The sequence below is a fragment of the Photinus pyralis genome, unplaced genomic scaffold (genome assembly GCF_008802855.1).
Source record: "Photinus pyralis isolate 1611_PpyrPB1 unplaced genomic scaffold, Ppyr1.3 Ppyr1.4_LG1, whole genome shotgun sequence".
In the NCBI taxonomy this organism is placed as follows: Eukaryota; Metazoa; Arthropoda; class Insecta; order Coleoptera; family Lampyridae; genus Photinus; species Photinus pyralis.
The window spans coordinates 2,937,256-2,956,747 of record NW_022170249.1 but is presented as its reverse complement, the minus strand read 5'-3'; the positions used below and the strand labels follow the sequence as shown (position 1 = coordinate 2,956,747).

Here is a 19,492-nt window from a genome sequence, read left to right as displayed (position 1 = left end):
ATTACCATACTTTAAGACGAAAAGTACATATGAGGACGCCAATACAGTAAGTATTAATGTTAAAGTCTATTATTATCGCACAAGTAAAACCATATTAACTAATATAAAGAAAGGCTAATTAAAAGACCCCCTTTTCTTACTGTTAAACCAGAAAGAAAGCAACTGATACAGCAAAGAATCGGGCTGTATTAGGTCCTCTTTCGCGGAAATAATTAACTACTCATATAGAGAAACATCAAATTAGATGACCCATATGCAGCCGGGAATCAAACTGCATGCGGTACTCGCCCTCCGAGGAATAGTTAAATCGAAACATGCAGAACAACATCACACAGGCTTCAAAGGCCTCTGCGCCGTCCCGGAGACCAACTTTGGTTACGGTTGTGATCTTGATTTAGGCGGTCAATAAGAAAGCATCGTGTTGTAGTTTGTTTGTTGTTATTTGATGTATGTAATAATCTTTGCATTGCTTTATATTGTATTTGTGTTTTTTATGCAACGTTTTATAATATCCTTGTTTTTGAAATTGATTTGATTCAATCTCATTGCATCACGCGTATGAGAGATACCGTTAACCTTGATTGTTTTCAAATCTTTGTCTTTTGATGTAAATGTTATCCAATTTACGTTTATGTTTTGATTACATGGTCTTGACCTGAATCATATAAATTTTGATCGTTCTTTGAAATAAGTGGAAGTCATCCAATTATTTGATGTGTATATGATGTGTACTTGTAAACTAACATTTTCGCCGTCAATGAGGCGATCACAGGGGTGGCAACTAACTGTATAACCACATTAGTTGCACCACCTAACGCCTGAACTCACCTCTATTCTCAACTGTAGGTTTAAACTCCCTGGACGAAGGGCAAATTACCTACCTCGGGGGCGAGATCCTGCTAGCAAAAACTCTCCGGTTTAGAATCCATGTGCGATTCACTAATTTTCACATATGACATGTTGTTTATGTCGAGTTTGCTCTTCAAAGCCATGTAATTTTCCATCTTCCTTGTAACAGAAGGGTTTTATTGCACCAAAGATGTGTCACAAATTGCATGATTTGAGCCCTTCCAGTATCCTTAGGTTCGTCAGGGAGGCAGTAGAGGGCCCAAATTTGAGGCCTAGGACCGTGTCCACCCTCCTATCGTAATCCAGAAAGTACATCGAACACAAACTGAGTCAAACATTTCATGTAATGAAGTGTTTTTTATTGAACAAATCTTTGTGCAAAAAATACAAAGTAACAACAAATAATTTATATTTCTTCTAATTAATAAAGCGTATAACATATCAATATTGTTACATCAAATCTATATCGGTCATAACAACATAAACATATGCAGTTTTGAGCATGACTTAAAATATAGTTCACAAAATTCACGTAACATTCTTTATTGAAATCACAAAAACTCATCTATGCGATGCACTATGGTAAAAAAATGCATTTTATACTTATTAAACCATTATTACAAAGCCCAAATTGTACTAAAAACCTTCGATCACAATGCATACGTTAATCCTGTAAGCCAAGAAGTGAGGAGAGTCGTGCACACCATTACGAAAAGCGAGGTAAAGCTTACAGAAATAACGTTAGCCATGTAACTGTTGGTTCTTCCTCTATAATAATCTAGTTAGAAAAGTACATCTCAAACCTAGTAAGCCACCAGCAGTGTGCGTATCAGTTTTCATGGTACAAGGGTGGTCATTGAAATGTTCTAATTTTTCAGAATATGCTTTAGAAAAGAAGCGTATATTCTTTGATCATGTTTCCCACAGTCGACCATTAAAACATAATGCAAACACCCTTGTGCCATTTATTACGAATGGTGCTTTACAACACTTGGAATATAAAACAATGGCTTATAATCCTAGATTTGTTATGTGCTTAGATCATTTAAAATTTTTGTCATTATAAAAAACATTAATACAACATCCTTTATGCTTAAAATAGTCACGGAATGGGAGTACGATGTTATTTAAATTGCAAGACACTTGTTTCATACAATTAAAAATATCAATAACTTTATAAAAGAGACACAGTTTTAAAACGAGGAATGTTGAGTGCCGTGGACTTAATTTAATGACTAGTAAACATATCTAAAATGATCAAGAGCCAAGACGTAAAAGAAATATTAGAATATCATTTTTAATCTCTAAATTGGCGCTTCGGTTTCCTTGAAACCTTCACTGTGAATTGTACGACCGGCCATCTTTAACATCGCTTTACTTTCCTGATTACCCTCGAGAACGCTCATTCCGACACGTTCGCCTCTCTCCTGAGGTGTCGGCGGGGGCGAACCTAAACCCCAAACTTCCAAATGCCGGTAGTTGAATTCCTTCGAATATGACATTTGGGAATAACCGGAATAGGTCGTGCACGTCTCGCTAGTATGACCAACGCCATAATTTTGATCAAGCCATAGTCCGCAGTAATTATGTTGACCACCCATAGCCTATAATTTAACCTCCTTTGATTGATGATCAGTAATATATCATTCAAGTTCTAAAAATGACCACCAGAGGGCGTAACTGCCATCTTAAATTTTAAAATTGCATTTTCTTTAAATTTTGCATAATAAACTAAACATTCTTTTTTCACATTTTTAAAGAGAACCAGTTTATCTATCATTTTCGTAAAAACAAAAACTCAGTTATTTCAAAAACAAAGATGGCGTGGGGCGTTCAATTGTTTTTGCAATAACCTGCTTTAACTTCTTAAACGTTTGACCGATTGTAACAAATTTGGTATCGTTGAAGAGCATTCCTTGGCCAACGAGAATCAACCAAAATATAGTTAATGTAGTTGAATCCGTCTCCGCCAGGGGACTAGTTTTGACACTATGATCCAAAATCCGATGGTCGCATTTTGAAAACACTCAAAATATATCGTCAGCATATTAAATGCTTCTTGGTTTGAAATCGGCATTTTAATGGTGTTCATACGACTACTTTACCCTGAGATTCACATACCCACGACTACAGTGCCCTGTATCCATGACCACCCAAGCATGGGGCTAATGGCAGTCCATGTACTATATGGTCTAAGATGTAAACACAACAGAATAATTTACAAATTACGGCTGTTATTATTTTATAATGCATCGTGTTTCATTTGTTTAATTTTCCAAGGCCTATCTAAAAGTGTAGGGTGTTTTTCTTTCGCGCCATCGACAAATACCGGAAATACGTAAAAAGTAAATTTAAGATACAATTTAAGCATTTTAATTAATTAATTAATCTCATTTTCCCAATATTTGAGGTTAGGAACGAGATTTTGAAAAACGGAAGGGTAGAAAACTGGATTTATTCGAGCGTTGTACGTATAATTTATGGTATAACCGTCTATGATCTCTTGTCAACTGACATGCTGACTACTGAACGCACTACAGTTGTTTTTGTAATTTGGTCCTGCCATTGAACTGTCTACTCTGTAACGGCATCGATAACCAAAATCGCGTGCCGCGTAACGTAGGCTGTGATAGGTATCCTCATCCTTGTTTGGCACGTTGTTTGTATAATCATCCTTGTCTGGCACATTGTTTTGCAAAACGCATAAACACCACGTGAGTGCAACACGATGAGGTATACCTACATACCTCTATCTATCTCTCTTGTCACGGCGCCCTTGCATCGTTTGTTTACGGGCGATGCCATTCCAGTTATGAGTATCTAGTTCAATGGATCCTGCACATCATTCATGGCAAACTGTATCTGCGGGAGTCGCTAGTCCCAATCCCTGCCCTCTTAATCTTCATACATTGTCGTTAGAGCTGTGAGTAGTTTGATTTTGTCGTTCTACCTGCCCATTTGCACGTGGTGTTGCAGTCGCGTTCCATGATTTCCATGAACATTTTCAAAACTGGGGTCGTATTAGTGGCCGGAACTCACCTAAGTAACACATACTTAGTGAAATTGTCTTGATACACTGGGACGTACTGCTGTTTTCTTGCACTTTTCACGAAAGGACTAATGTGATCCATATTTACAGTACCATGACTCCATCCACCTTTCGGAATTACCCATTATTCTCAATCTTAGTAGTTATTATATATTTGTTTATCTTCATTGGTTTTAGGACGTTAAGCTTCTCTGCCAATTCCTTGATCCTTTTGTCTTGTAGTTTCATGGTTAATAACCATTCGCTTTGTTCAATTCTAATACTATTTATCTTCAGACTAGCTTCTTCTACCTCTCTACTCTCTTCGGTGTTCCAAGTCTTACGTTTTACGACTGGAATACTTACAATTGGCCCTTAGGATTATACACTGTGTCCAAGAGAAAGATGTCTATCATGGGGATCTTAAAAAGGGATTACTTCCATAGTGCATATTGTATTTAATAGCATTTGTTATTACTAAAACCATGATGTACGGCACACACAAAAAAAATAAATGTTGAAAACTGTTGGTTTCAGCCAGATGGTGCACCTTTGCACAACGCCCTAATCGTGCGAGAATACCTATCGAACATTTTTTCATTTCCTAGGAAAATTGTCCAATAGATATTCGCACACGATTAGGGCATTGTGCGTGGGAAACTTTTGCCTTTTTGTGTGATTCCTTTTTCCTTTCAAATTTACCATCCTCACAGTATTTCTTGATAAATCTTCTTCGTCTTCAGATACGCCGTCATTTTCTTCGTTATGATTATCACTGGTTTCAACAATTGTGTTTATCTGACGTAATCTAACAGTCTTCCTTATCAATTCGTCCTGTGTCAGATTCCCTTTAATGTATTCACTTCGTTTTGTTCTTCCTCAGAGTTTTACTAATAAGTAAATCTCGAAAACGACTTTATGCTCTCCTGATTTTTACAGTTGGGATGCTTTCAAAATTTCAGACGACCAGTACCATTGGCGTATATAGCGACACTGCTGGAGATTTACCCAGCTGTCATTTGACAACTGCCAGATAATATTTATATCAGCAATTTTAAACAATGTTAGAGCGGGTTTATGCAACTTCTTTATGTTTACAGTTTAATGCTTAATTCTTTATTTCTACTCCGTTATGCACAGATCTTAACTCTTAATTTCCCAACACAAGTTTACACAAGTCGGAACAATCGTGCATGCGCCATGTGCAGATTTCTCAATTCTCAATTATTGTTAATTCAAATTTGAAAGTTAGGAACTTTCAAGGTCGTGTACTAAGAATATTACATACGAATTAGCAATTAATAAATTGGAGAAACGCGATCATTAGCCATTCTACTTTTATCTTTTTAATTTATAAGAATTACGAATTAAGATTTAACTATTAAGTATAAAGAAGTTGCACTCGCCCTTTGTCTCTATAGGAAGGAAACTGTCTTCAATTAGCTTTTTGCTTTTGCATCCAGTAAGTTCAGTTCAATTTGTTCCATCTTTGTCAATTTTCAACTAAGATTTGTACCATTTGCCATTTCAAAAGGGTAACGGTAATGGACTTAGTACTTACTCAGGTGTAAGTGATTCTTGAATTTGGTTTTATTTGCCATCAATGTGAATGTTATTCCTATTTTGATTTGTTTGACATTGACCAATTATTAATGTTGATTTGATTGTTTAAACTCATTTGGATTGATTAGTGACTTCAATTCCTTGTGCACGAATCTGCCTTTTTAAGTGTAATTTACCTTTATCTCCCGTGCAGTGCAGAGGTAGATGCCGGAGTGATAAAAATACCTAGCGGCAATCATCTCGAAATACAAGCTTAGTATCCAGGACCTTCGGATACCTTCTGGACTGGACGAGATCTGGCTAACTAACAATGTATTTCATGTACTGTATGTAAGAGACTTCCGAATGTTATTAATTCACAAATGGGGAAGGTTTGGAGTTTCCTTTGAATCTACTTGAGATGGCCATTTTGTAGCTTATCAAATGTTAACGTCAGATTTAAATTATTCAAATTCAAAAGTCACTTCCTGGGATTGTTAATTTTTGTACATTGTAGATGAGATGTAAAATGTGTTTAGCGTTTTCCAATGTTACAGCTTCTGCTTTTCCAAGTACGTGTTTTTCACGCTTTTGATGGCGATTGAGCTGTCGACTTGGGTACAACACACAGTCTCCCTCGGATTCAAACTATAGTTTATGTAAACCACTCACAACTCTTTTCGCGGCACCCCGTATATTTCATACAATTCCTTCTTTTGATCCCAACATGGTCTTTTTTGTGAAGGTATACGAAACCAGCGGTTTTCAGCACACTGTCAATGGATTTTTACTTATCCCACTGCTGCTGTCACTAGAACTACGTGTTTTTTTTATTTTCACCGCAATAATTATAGATTTTCAAAACTGTCAAAAACTTCCATTTTGTTTCTAAAAAACAAACTTCTCTATGCCAAGCCTGCTATATTTTTCGGGACGTCCTTCGTCGCTTGGTGATTTATCTTCATCACAATAATTACAATAAAATTTTAGAACTCTTTGACCACAAGGTAATTATTAACATATTGTGTGTTAGCGCAATTACAGCACACGTAACTATTGAATCGGTTTCCTTTTATTTCAGTTCAGATTAATTAATGTTCGCATGTGTAGGAATTCAAAGTTATTAAGCTTTCATGTGCATCAGAAACAAGTCAATGATTATTACTACGTCCATTATAGCACATGCATTAATAGAACACACAAACTTGATTGATTGGAATGTGGTCATAGATGCGAACTCTTAACATTAATCAATGTATACTTGACTTATTCACCATCATCATCATAATTTCAAAATAAAGTCATTGCCATATATCACATGAAATATACAAAAATGTTGAACATAAAACCAGACAGACAAACTAATTATAAACAAAAACTGACAAAGAATTTAAGATGCATATAAAAAAATTAAATGGCGAAATATAAAATAACCCTACTTAACTGTGGCATAGCTTTAGTTTTACTTTAATTAAACATAAAGTCACGTACATGGGCTTCAAAATATTACAGTCAATTTAATAAATGGATTTTTCATTAATATTAATCTTTCAAGGTATTTAACTATTGACATTGAACTGCTTGATTATTAAAATACTCGTATTAGTTATAATTTTGATTTAACCTTGTATAACTCTTGAACAATTACACGGAATATCCAGGCGTTGGAAATAGATTGAAAATACAAAGTCAAAAACACTTTTGAAATAAAAGCTCAAATTTGGTACACAGACAGGTTATGACCATGGGCTTGAGGGTCAATGCGAAAATACGAATTTAAAATTACAGTAAATACTATAGCTACTACCACAGCTGACTCGTCCGTAAGCTTAGTCCATATGCTCGTCCGCCATTTTGTAGCCAACTGATATTTGCAAAACGTTGCATGTCCCGCATGTTTTGTCTTACCATTTTAAAAAAAACCATTGCATTTTAACGTTCATTAATGCATATTTAAGGTAAGATTTTACACATTAAACAGTTTTTCTGTGCAAACATTTGGACTGTCAGTGGGCTACAAAATGGCAGACGAGTCTGCTACCTTAATCAATGGTGAATATATTTTGTTTTCATCATGTACCTTGTAGTAATTTTTATCACAGTCTAATTTCTAGTAGGTAAACCAGCACAATATAACCTTCAGTATGCAGAATGTGATAGTTCAATTGACATACCTACCGTAAAAAAACAATAACAGAGAAACATTATTTTCGGGGTCTTTGTCTTTCTTTGTTAAAGTGAGAGATGAGAATATTACATTATAAAAATAATTTTTAAAAACCTTTTCTCTGTTTATTGTCATACACAAAACGTTTCCCACCAATAAATGTAAAAATACATCTTATTAAAAGGATATTACTTCTTTAATGTAACTTGCGAAAAGCGTCACCTTTACAGGTGTAGTTTAAGGGTGGAAATTTTATATTAAAGATCTGTAACATCAGTCACTTTCAAAATTCATGAGTGCTCCGCCTCCTTTAAAATAGTCTCCCTTCCTCTCATTATTCGATTATTTACACTATAGTATTCTCTACTTACCAATCCATTTGGCAAGGTTTGTTGATGTAGATTAAGATATTGAAAATGTTGATTGTATCCGGTTGATGGAAAGACGCGCATTCGAGGCGCCAAAGTAAACAAAAAACTGCTATCGTCACCAAAAAATTTAGGTCCAAGAGACCAATTTGCTGGAGCAAAACCACCGAACATGTGTCCGTTTCGATCTTCAACTACAAGCACGGATGGACCTTGATCCACTATCCGACCTGCAGATAACAATTGTGGTTACCAAAGAGTTGAACTTAGAAACCGTTTTTTTTTAGAATAGAGGTCGACTGCAATGTGCAAAAGTGATAGAGCGACGGTTAGTATACTACTAGTTTTTGTCAAAACGCGATTGCTGGCGTCCTCCATTAATAAATAATAAAGCTCACCTATTAAAGTTGAAAATGACTCCCCATGAATTTCGGAAGAAAATAGAAATCTCCACTCTAACTGGTACTGTTGAGGTAAATGAGCGTTAATAAAAACTAATTGACTTAAATCGAGTATACTAGGAAACGAAGGAATTAAATCTAATCCTTTACAAAATGGCACAAGACTGCGTGTCTTACTACACTCAGTGTTCGGCTCTTCAATTGTACACTGCGAAATATTTGTACGTTCGTTCTGTATCGTTTTATCTCGATGTGAAATACTGTACAAGTGCGTGAACACAAACAACAAAAGCTGACCGAATATCGTCGATCCCTGCAGCCAAACCTCCAACGCCCTTCTTGTGATGCAATCGCCCGACGCCAATTGATACGCAAGACTTTCTGCCAGCCGCTGGACGTTCTGCGGGGAAATAAAGCAACCGCGCGAATGCCAACTTTTAAATTGTTTTTTATTTACTAACTTTTGTATTTTCATGTACGATGACACTATGCTCTCGACATACTGAAAAAATGTTAGAAATGCACATTATGCTCCACATTAACTCGGTCCTTTACCTCTTTAACTAAAATATATGGCACATCATCACTTTCCGAATCATTCCTACCCAAGGACTGCAATAAAACTTTTAATTTTTCGTCGACAGTTCCACGAGTACAATAAACAAACAGCTCGGCGTATCTTTCCAACTCGACGGTTTGTGACCGCATCTCTCCTTTCCCGAATAGGTAGTTGTTAATGTATTGTAATAATCGAGCGTCCATTTGAGAACCCCATAATTTCTAAAAAAAAAAACCAATTTATTTTCATGTTTTTCGCGCAGTTTTTAACGAAGTCAAGAAAACCACTTGAATTTTGATTTAATACAGTTCACAGCCCATATTTATGTACCAATTTTGGGTGGAAATATGTCCAAATGCCTTGATGCACAAAAAGACTATTTTATGATCTTTTAATAATCATGTATATTTTCGTCAAGTTATTTATGCACTAATTTCTCGCCCAAAGGCTCTCTTTGGATGCCAATGAGGTGACTTTTATGCATTTTATTTGATCGTCACCTTTTGACCTAAAGATGTCAAAATTTGGTGGCCATGTTTATACATCTTTTTTCACATAAATAAAAGCTTTTCCATACAGTGATTTAAAGAGTAAATAATTCCAATGCAAAAGCCATTTTGGTATTTCTCCACATTGAGGGAGGGAGGTAGGCGATTGGTGAAGCACGCGTGGATACTTTTAGGAAATTTTGCTTTCCTGACACCTGCTTTGTTTTGTTTCCCGTTAAGATACCTTTAGTTAAGTTGTGCTTCCGTTCCCGCTTTTGGACATCGCTACCGTTTCCGTGTGCCGTAATTCTGTTGTAAGTTATTCGCCAGTGACAGACCACCCAGACTTTTCCCCCCGTCCACGCGGATGTAAAAAAAATAGTGCAGGTTACTTATGACACCTTCGCACAAACCGTACCCTTTTTTAGAAAAAGATAGAAGAACAATTTCAAGAAATATGAAAAAAACATTAGGAAGATATTTGAAATACGTTTCAAAAGTTGTGAACTTGTTAAAATTTTCGAGTTTATAGCAAATGATCGAACAACTGATTCAGGAATCTGTTATTTTAGATAAAGGAAAAATGTATAAGGATAAATCTAAAAATTTTTTCCATTATCTAAAGTAAGTGCTGGAGCAGTATTTCGATCATTTGTGTATAAACTCGAAAATTTTCACAAATTTCGAAACGTATTTCAAAGATCTTTTTAAAATATTCATATGTGTTTCTTAAAATCTCTCTTTTACCTTTTTGTAAAAAGTGTACAGCTGGTAATTTTTACTGTATTTTTAATATATTGCTAATCTTTTTTTGTCAACCTATAAAATTAAATTCAAAAATTTTTACAAATTCTGAAACATTTTTAATATCTTCCTATACATAAAACCTAAAATTTTATTTAAAAGACAGAAAGAATCTTTTTTATCAAGCGATAAAATTTTTAGTGGTACATAAATGTACAGCTGCCACGAAGAAAGAACGGTTCAGGTCGCGCAGGTGATGTCGTTGAACTTCAATAGCTTCAGATTACTTATCAGCGGCGGCGGCGTAAATTATGGAAAAAACGAAGGTATTTGTACTTATGGTATTTTTTATTAATACATATAATAAGTTACTAAGTAAAATTAATTAATCACTAAATTCCTTGTCCGAATCACCGCGCTTAAAATATTTGAAAAAGGATGAGTGCGCATTCAACCTTCAAACGTTTTTAATTTCTGGCAACTGTAGTTTTTAATGATGTATATTATAGGTTTTTAAACACGAACACAATTTAAACATTAACAACTAAATATGAACATAGAAAACATTTTTAACAACAACGTAAACATTTTGACAACCCCGTGGGAACGTCGGGAAGTCTCTTTTTCAGAGTACACCTTAGTGCCTTAAAAGAAACCTACGTTCTAAAGTTTATTTTCGACTTTAAAACATAAAATCCTGTTTTTTCCTGTTCCCGTTTACGTTTAACCGTCTATTTTTTCGCCTCTCGCAAGTAAATGGAAAATAAATATCAATCAAGTCGGTGGTTCTATTAGTTATATTGCGATTTAACATGAAAAGAGAACAATTATTTTTTTGCGTCTTTCCGTACAGTTTTTGGAAATTATCTTTTATACAAACCTTGTCCTAATAATAACAAAACACAACAAAAAAGAATTATCTCGGAAGTGATGCAGATACATACATTTCAGCGATCCATTTTTATTTATATAGATATCAATTACGACACAATTTCGAAAAACTTATTCCTAATGCGAATGATCAAATTCATTGCATTTGACTCATTGCTTTGCTTAATTTTACCCGCAATTTAAGGGAAAAAAACCATATCAGACGTAAACCAGTCATTGCATTACTAAATCCTTGACAAAACTACAATACAAAATAAATAATAAAACACAATTAACTAATATCAAATAACACTATTTTAAATTCAATCTTGTTTGTATTGTAGTTATAATTTATTATATGTAGGTAGTAAGAAAGAAAAAAATAAACTTTCTAATGACGTATCACATGACCTATGTTGCCATTTAAAAAAATTCAAGATGGCGGTCGCACTCACACCATGTGTCAAAAGAATATTTTTTAACCTCAAAAGTATGTCAAATGATTTCAAACGGAAGCGTTCTATACTCGGTTCTATATCTCAAACGGTTTGAGCGTGGGAGCTTTGGTTCCATCTTTAAGATCCACCCTGTATCCAAACCAAGGAAAAAAGAAATGCAAAAATGTTGCGATGTATGTGAGTAATGTACCCCCCCCCCCCCTTCTTGGTTTTTATATATACAGTGTGTAAAGCGATGGGGTACATATACAAGAGGGAATTTTTTTTATAAATATTGATTTATGAAAAAAAATTATTCTTCATGATATTTTTTGCTTGCTTTGAAAGTACCAATAACGTTTCGATAATCTAAAATTTATTTATAGAAATCTGGAAAAATAATAAAATTAATTTTTTTAATTGAAAGTTTGATAGCAATACGCTATCTTGATTATAATGTAGAATGATAACTTTCAATTAAAAAAATTAATTTTATTATTTTTCCAGATTTTTATAAATAAATTTTAGATTATCGAAACGTCATTGGTACTTTCAAAGCAAGCAAAAAATATCATGAAGAATAAATTTGTTTCATAAATCAATATTTTAAAAAAAATTCCCTCTTGTATACCCCATCGCTTTACACACTGTATATGAGTGATTTACACACAGTGCAGTGACAGTCTCGTGCTCTCACCAGCATGGATTAAAATATTCTTTCCTGAAATTACTACACTTTTTCTATTTTACGGCCCGTGATTTTGTGCTTTGGTCTCCCTTTTTGTAACATAGCAACACTTATTTTTCATTCAGGCTTGTTAAGCCACCGTATTCTAACAATCTTAATTCTTTGCACACATACATCAAGTTGAATGGCATGTTTGAATAATTACTTTCAGTCACATACAGGTGATAATTATTAATAATTACATTAAGAACTTATGCGCATATTTCAAATTTACACTTTATTAGCATGGATAGCCTAATAAAAATTAAGAAACTTGATTGGATAATCTTTGAATTTTAACCAATCAAGGTTGTCTATTCCAACAGGTCCTAACTGACTGACTGACTGAACATAAGACTCTACTGTAAAGTATTTCCTTGGTCTTTCCACAACAGTATCTAGTAGGTTGAGATAATAAAACTTATTTTTTATTTTTGACTTGAACGTATTGAATATGCAAGTTCAAGCTAAAAGATAATACACAGTCATAGAAATACTATTCATAATACAACTCACACGTCTTACAGTGGAGTAATGTCTTTAATAATTCAAAAGTTAAACAAGTTTTATTTGCATGGATTGAATACGTAAGAAACTAAACAGTTAGCTTAAGGGTTAGACATTTGCATACCGAAAAGGCACTCACCGTTATTTCTTCCTCTTTAATTTTATCTGAATTTTTACTTGCAAGCTTAAATGAGTTGCTAACAATAATTTGTTCATCTTTCGACAGAAAAGAGCACTTTGCAGCTAGCCTTTTGCTACTGTTTATTCCCATGACCTGCAACAGATTGGTACTAATTTTATTTACAAATTAAAATATAACCTACCTTTATTTCCCCATATGTAAATAAAGCAGATTCATGCGTTATTTAACATGCCGAATCCGTTTAAGTGTTGCGTTATCTTCTTTTTCACTTATATTTTATTTATAAATTTGACCAAGTTATAATTAATCAATCATTTTAATAACGAAGAGTATATTACACGGAAGGGGTTGTAATGTGACAAGTGACAGATTAATCCAGAAAGCAGTGAAAATAGGAGGTGTCACTGGTGAAGATAACTGTCAAGTGTCAGTGGCAGCCGTTCTGTTTCTCAAATCTCAGGGCCGGCGTAAGGTCAGTATCTGTACTGGCACGTGGCCTTGCGGCTGATCCAGATGGTTGATTTCGCATATCTAATTAGGAATTATATAATTTCACTACCTATTGTATTAAAATTTAAAAATGGTTACACAGCTTGTAAGCTGTAATGATTACACATACGCTTCCTTTACAGGATGTCTTTGCACAGTATGAGTTTTGCGTAATTTCAGATTCATTATTTACCACCATCGTTGAGTGAAAATCTGATTTCGATATTCAATGCATCATACCTAAAGGATATCGCCCCATTGTTTATTCTTTTTCTTATATTAGACCAGTGAAGTTAGAACGATTTTGTTCGAAAGTTGTAAATTTCTGCAACAGTTCGCATCGAAATGCGGATTTCGGCCAAGTGTTCAGAAAAATTAAAAAAAAAATGTATAATACTTTTTTGGAAACTTCGTAATGGTAAGGGGTTTCAAAAAATCTATTTATTATTGTATCATTATTTACAAAATTATAAAAACATATATGAAAAGCTGGATAAATCGCTTTCGGTAGCGCACACATTTGCCTTCGACATTGACCGGGGATGCACAGGTGCGGCGCTACGATTGTTGGGCTGGGGGGGGGGGGGGGGGGCGTGGACTGATCTTACTCGCGGTCGCCGAGTCCATATCTATCCTTTAAATTCCCCGCGGATGCTCAGACGTGGCGCTAAGGGGTTGCAGTGGAGTGAAAAATTGATCGTGCCGAGGAATAGCTCGAAAATCGTTACTCGGGGCAAACATTTTTCACTGAAAAATCACCCTCGCCATCCCTGGACAATCCCGAGGAATTTACTATTTCAAGTGTACATCACGACTCTGCGACCGCGAAAATCTCCGAGTAACGATTTCCGAGCAATTTCTTGGTACCGTTAATTTTACAACCCACTGTATCTCCCGGCACCCTCGTACCTCCACCCTGTGAATGTCCGGGCAATTTCGAGGGCAGATCGGGACTCGGCGACCGCGAGAACTCCGGAGTAATCATATCTTGCATAAGTCACATAGTCGTAGAGAAAGTATAGTCTTCTACTTGCGTAGAATGGCTATTATTTATGTGGATCAAGTTTCCTACACGAGCGAGCGTAGCGAGTTAGAGTGATGGAATCATCTAATCGTTATACGCTCATTGAAGAATGTATTATTCTAACTTTACAACTAAGAAAGTTAGCAACAGTGCCGACTTAATTTGAAAAATACTGTAAGTATAGAAGAACTTACTGCCGTTTTATGAGATGATCTCGAGAAGGAACGCTATAACCACATAACGATATATTGGCTTCAATTTTCGCATCGTGTAGTTTAAGTGTTATGTAATGCAAGTAGTACTCTTTGCATTTCTTTATAATGTATTTGTCGAGGTATTTGTGTATTGCATGCAGCATTTTATATTTTTTGGAGTTTCGATCTTGAAAATGAAATTTAATTTGAAATTAACTTCACTAGAGAATCACGTAGGTATTTGATACCGTTAACCTTTATTGTTTGAAATCGCGTTCATTTTTGGTGTAATGATTACTATGGTCTTTTCCCCAACTTAAGGTGGGTTCATAGCTCTCCGTTCATCCGTTGCGTTGATCCGTCAAACGGATAGTACATTTTGTTAAGGTTCATAGCAATCCGTCCACATTGTACATTTGCAAGTATAACCATAACCTAAACTTTATTTTGTACTGTACCCTCCGTGATTTTCAGTATGTGAAAATGGTACGAAAGTAAGAACACATTGCTATCTGATTATTACTGTGAAGAACGAATAGGCGAACGCTGTTAACATACCAAACATAACCTCACTCTTGTTAAAAACGGACCAACGGAAACGTAAATGTTCAACTTCAACCAACTTTTCCGTCGTAAACGGACGACGTACGTTTAAAAATTTGCTGTCTTCTGATTGGCTAACGGACAAACGGAAACGTATGAACGGAGTGCTATGAACTTACCTTTAGATTTATACCTATATCATTTTTTTAAACATATACCTCAGGTTACAGCGTTGTTTATACTAACTATAACGTAAGGGGGCTCTGTCTTAGATATTTGATGCTCACGGAAATGCATTCCTCTATGCAATAAGGTAAACATCGATAAATATACCATGCTAGCTACTACCTTGTATAACCCAACTATTCACTATAATATAAGCTATTTCGGTTTGGAAAAAAGCGCTTTACCTATCTGACCAAGATTTGTTAACAATTTATATACTTGTTTTGATTATACCTACCCATCAAAACCTTATTTTTTACTGTTTTTAAATAGTAGGTTATGGGTTCATGGAGATTTATTTATTTATTTATTATCCCTCTCTTGTTCTGGGCCCTCAACAGGCTTGCGCCCAATTATAGAGTGACCCGCATAATGCTTTTTATTGTTTTGTTTACTGTATCCATGGTAATTAAGGCAGGTGATATCAATTAATTATACGACTGACAGTAGAAACAACCATTTAGAAATTTGGAAAAATGTGATAGAATAGAGGGTTTGCACCAATGAACTTTACAATATAACATTACGTTATAATAGAAACGTACAATTTTAATCTGTCCTTTGCGGTTAACATGTTTGCGATTATTTTCTCAGTCCCGGATTAACCATTACGTAGAGTAGGCAACTGCTTACGTTGTGCCTCATTAACATTAATGGCATAAAAGATAAAATTTGTATGAGTTCGATAAAGAAGACATTTTCAAACTTCGAGGGCACGTAATGTATCTATAATTCATTATAATTATTTATATTATTTAAAGTACTAAAGTCCAACAACGCAATTAGGTTAAGTCAGTAGGTAATTTAAATTCACATGTGATTAAAGCTATTCTGCGCATATACAGATTCTTTACGTCTGATTCTCCCATTGGTTCCGTTATTTTGGAAAATAGTGTATAAATTACCATAACCATGTAAACATAACAAGACTTTTCTATAAACATCAAATTGTGTTGCACAAACTGCCTAATACATAATATAATATAATATATAATTATATTAAAAAAAATATATAGGTTCAGAAAAAAGAATACAACAAATAATTACGTTAACATACAGGGTGATTCCTATAGTACCTGCCACCGTTTGGGAGCGTATAGGGGGTGCCTAGGGGAGTATTTTGATATAGGACACTTGGGGTCGGAAATCTAAAATAAGGGCGCCAGAACCAAATTTATCTTCTGGAATTTCACGCCTGTATGTAGGCAACCCAACCGACCGACGTTTCGCGCGGAGCGATGCAGAGCGAGTTAGCGCGAGGAAGCGACATGGGAGGGAAGGAGGGAAAACGACAGTCAAAAGCAATAACGTTTACAAGTGTTCAACGTGGCCACCGTTGTTCTCAATGCACTTCCTACATCTAGCCAACTATTATTATACTATTGCCATAGTGTTTATTCACTTGATACGCGTCGTTGCAGACGGGATTTCGTGGGTTTAAACAAAATTCTGATCAAGTGTCAGCCACACATCGCCGCCTGAGATCGCTCCGTGTGCACCGCCGGCCGGTTGGGTTGCCTACCTACAGGCGCGAAATTCCAGAAGGTAAATTTGGCTCTGGCACCCTTATTTTAGATTTCCGACCCCAAGTGTCCTATATCAAAATACTCCCCTACGCACCACCTACACGCTCCCAAACGGTGGCAGGTACTATAGGAATCACCCTGTATACACGGCGCGTTGCATTTAAAAAATACCAACTGTGGGTCAAATCTCAGAAATGGCGGCCAACATTTTTTACCTTTTTTCTATCTTGCATGGGTAGTAACTAGTAAGATATGATAATTGATAACATATCAAAAAGTCAAACTTTTCGTGGTCACCCTGTATGGCAGAAACAAACGTAGTTATACTGATTCTGTTTGTAGTATGTATTAAAAGTTTCACAAAAAAGTGGCACAAGGTCGCGAAAACCGTGTCTCTATCTGAGAATTCCGAGATAAACTGCAGTCCCTACCAAAATAGGGCACACGGTACAAACCGAAAACTTATTTTTGTTTTGTCATACATAAAAAGTAACTGTTAAAAAAATTGTATTGGAGAATTTTTGAATATTAACTTCTACAACATTGGAGTCTTGTGAACGCGGCCATAGATTGTGTCTGCCTCTACCAATGAATAAAGAATACCTATTCATTGGCCTCTACGGTGATTTTGACGCTACAAAGTTTTGACGTTTTAAAGATAGGTTATGTTTGTATACGTTTTTGAATCATGTAAATAAATAAACCTGTTAATAATGAGTTTGAAAACTCTTTTGCGAAAAAACCTAGAAAAAAAGCAAAAAATTCAAGGTGGGTACATCTTTCCATAATTTTCAAAACAGCTTACAATTATGTGGGTCCTTATTGTACTTTTAAACAATTTCGTAATTTATTATGTAGGTATGCATTAGCACATTCTAGAGGGCAGAATTAAGAAAGGGATCCTATATCCCAGCATGTTATAAATTGTCTACAAAAAAAAACAGTATGCAATCTTTCTAGGAAGACACAACTTTTACAGTGAAATAGGGGTTCGTCATGGTAGTCTGCGATGTTCAGTATATTTACCTGTATTACATTGGGATTAATTGGATTGTGTAACACTCATGTGATAATAATGAGACCTTGTGTTTGATTTTAACAGCTATTACTTTACCGTTGATTTTTTCCAGAAAAGCAATCACCTGAGGAGTTACTCAAAGAAGAAGATGATTACTTTAAAAAATACATGAACGAATGGAACAACATCGGAAAGAAACCAAATCCGAAGGGAATCCCCCAATTTTACTGGCGACTGCCCAAAGAGAATGACGTTCTGCAGCAAAAATTGAGAGAAGAAACAAGATCAAGTTTTCTTCAGAGACGAAGTCACAATCTATTAGATAACAACGAATTGAAAGCCCTATGGATGTTACTGGATCATTATCAAACCTCTCCAAATGATCAACTCATTAGTTATTCTGATTATAAAGTCGTTACAAACTTGGCCGGTGCAAAACTGTGTCCTTATTTTACTGCTAACATATTCGCACGTCTGCAGCAGAATGATCCGCACGGTCAGGTTTCAATTATGTCACTTTTTAATTACGTCATGCGGAAAGTTTGGCTTCAACAAACACGAATTGGTCTGTCGTTGTACGATGTGTCAGGTCAGGGATATTTAAGAGAAGCAGATTTGGAAAGCTACATAGCCGACTTGCTCCCTACATTGCCCCAGTTAGAGGGGTTAGAGAGTTCCTTTCATAGCTTTTATGTATGCACTGCTGTTAGGAAATTTATATATTTCCTTGATGGCTTACGAGCGGGACGTGTTCGCATATTAGACATTTTGGTTTGTTCGTTCCTGGATGATCTATTAGAATTACGTGACAAAGAGATAAGTAAGGAGGTGCAAGAGCAAAATTGGTTTAGTGCTCCATCAGCTCTGCGAGTGTATGGACAATATTTAAACTTGGATCGTGATCATAATGGTATGTTATGTCAATCTGAACTTGCGAATTACGGCTCGGGCACATTGACACAGCCATTTGTTGAGAGAGTTTTTCAAACCTGTTTAACATATGGCGGAGAAATGGATTATAAAACTTATTTAGACTTGGTGTTAACTCTGGAAAATCGTTCAGAACCGCAAGCTTTAGCGTTTCTATTTAGAATGCTTGATTTGAACGATAAGGGTTATTTGGACGCATTTGTTTTAAATTACTTCTTTCGAGCTATACAGGACCAAATGCGGGCACTTGGTGCTGCACCTGTTAGTTTTGAAGATGTGAAGGATGAGTTATTTGATATGGTCAAATCAAAAGATCCAGAACATATTACGCTGAATGATTTATACGCATCTGGACAAGGTGACACTTTTGTTAGTATTCTTATAGAATTCCACAGATTTTGGAATTATGAAAATAGAGAAGCGGTGACAGCGGATCCTTTGCAAGATTAAAACTGTTTTTAACAAAATATTTAAAGAATAAAATATTTTTGCAATTTTCTTTTTTGTTCGCTTAAATGTAAAATCCCCATTTTCTTCTACGGGGCCAACCGTCACTAGTCCATATCGGTACGTTCGCAGTACACCTAATATGTAAGCAATGCTCATATTGTCTGTTATGGTGCGCCCTGTTCCAGTCATTAGATTTTCTCCAGAGAATGATAAATACATAAGCAACGAGTGTGAATTGAAACCGTTATCTGAGTGCAGGAAATT

At 35.4% G+C, this 19,492-nt stretch overlaps 2 protein-coding genes across 3 annotated transcripts; one reads left to right on the top strand and one right to left on the bottom strand.

Annotated features, from left to right (window-relative positions):
• Positions 1 to 1,896: 1,896 nt before the first annotated feature.
• LOC116182905 (MTOR-associated protein MEAK7) lies at positions 1,897 to 13,270 on the bottom strand. Its single transcript, XM_031503466.1, has 6 exons — positions 13,011 to 13,270; positions 12,827 to 12,961; positions 8,911 to 9,135; positions 8,353 to 8,857; positions 7,958 to 8,184; positions 1,897 to 2,453 (listed from the first exon to the last, which is right to left on the bottom strand). Exons 2-6 carry the CDS (start codon positions 12,956 to 12,958, stop codon positions 2,154 to 2,156), a joined length of 1,389 nt encoding a protein of 462 aa, XP_031359326.1. The 5' UTR covers positions 12,959 to 12,961; positions 13,011 to 13,270; the 3' UTR covers positions 1,897 to 2,153.
• A 3,946-nt stretch (positions 13,271 to 17,216) lies between these two features.
• On the top strand, positions 17,217 to 19,276 carry LOC116182921 (serine/threonine-protein phosphatase 2A regulatory subunit B'' subunit gamma-like). 2 transcript variants are annotated; one of them, XM_031503490.1, is made up of 2 exons: positions 17,217 to 17,598; positions 17,966 to 19,276. In XM_031503490.1, exon 2 carries the CDS (start codon positions 18,017 to 18,019, stop codon positions 19,226 to 19,228), a length of 1,212 nt encoding a protein of 403 aa, XP_031359350.1. In that variant the 5' UTR covers positions 17,217 to 17,598; positions 17,966 to 18,016; the 3' UTR covers positions 19,229 to 19,276. The 2 variants fall into 2 exon arrangements, with proteins under 2 accessions (XP_031359350.1, XP_031359346.1); XM_031503486.1 differs by having other exon boundaries at positions 17,220 to 17,598; positions 17,961 to 19,276.
• Positions 19,277 to 19,492: the final 216 nt, after the last annotated feature.

Excerpts from the sequence above, each read along its gene's own strand:
- LOC116182905 (XM_031503466.1), bottom strand. The coding sequence starts at position 12,958 with ATGGGAATAAACAGTAGCAAAAGGCTAGCTGCAAAGTGCTCTTTTCTG. Across the intron at positions 9,136-12,826 it reads TTAAAGAGGAAGAAATAACG|AAATTATGGGGTTCTCAAAT; the intron begins GTGAGTGCCTTT and ends TTTTTTTTTTAG. Across the intron at positions 8,858-8,910 it reads CATATATTTTAGTTAAAGAG|TATGTCGAGAGCATAGTGTC; the intron begins GTAAAGGACCGA and ends ACATTTTTTCAG.
- LOC116182921 (XM_031503486.1), top strand. The coding sequence starts at position 17,544 with ATGAGTTTGAAAACTCTTTTGCGAAAAAACCTAGAAAAAAAGCAAAAA. Across the intron at positions 17,599-17,960 it reads AAAAAAGCAAAAAATTCAAG|AAAAGCAATCACCTGAGGAG; the intron begins GTGGGTACATCT and ends GATTTTTTCCAG.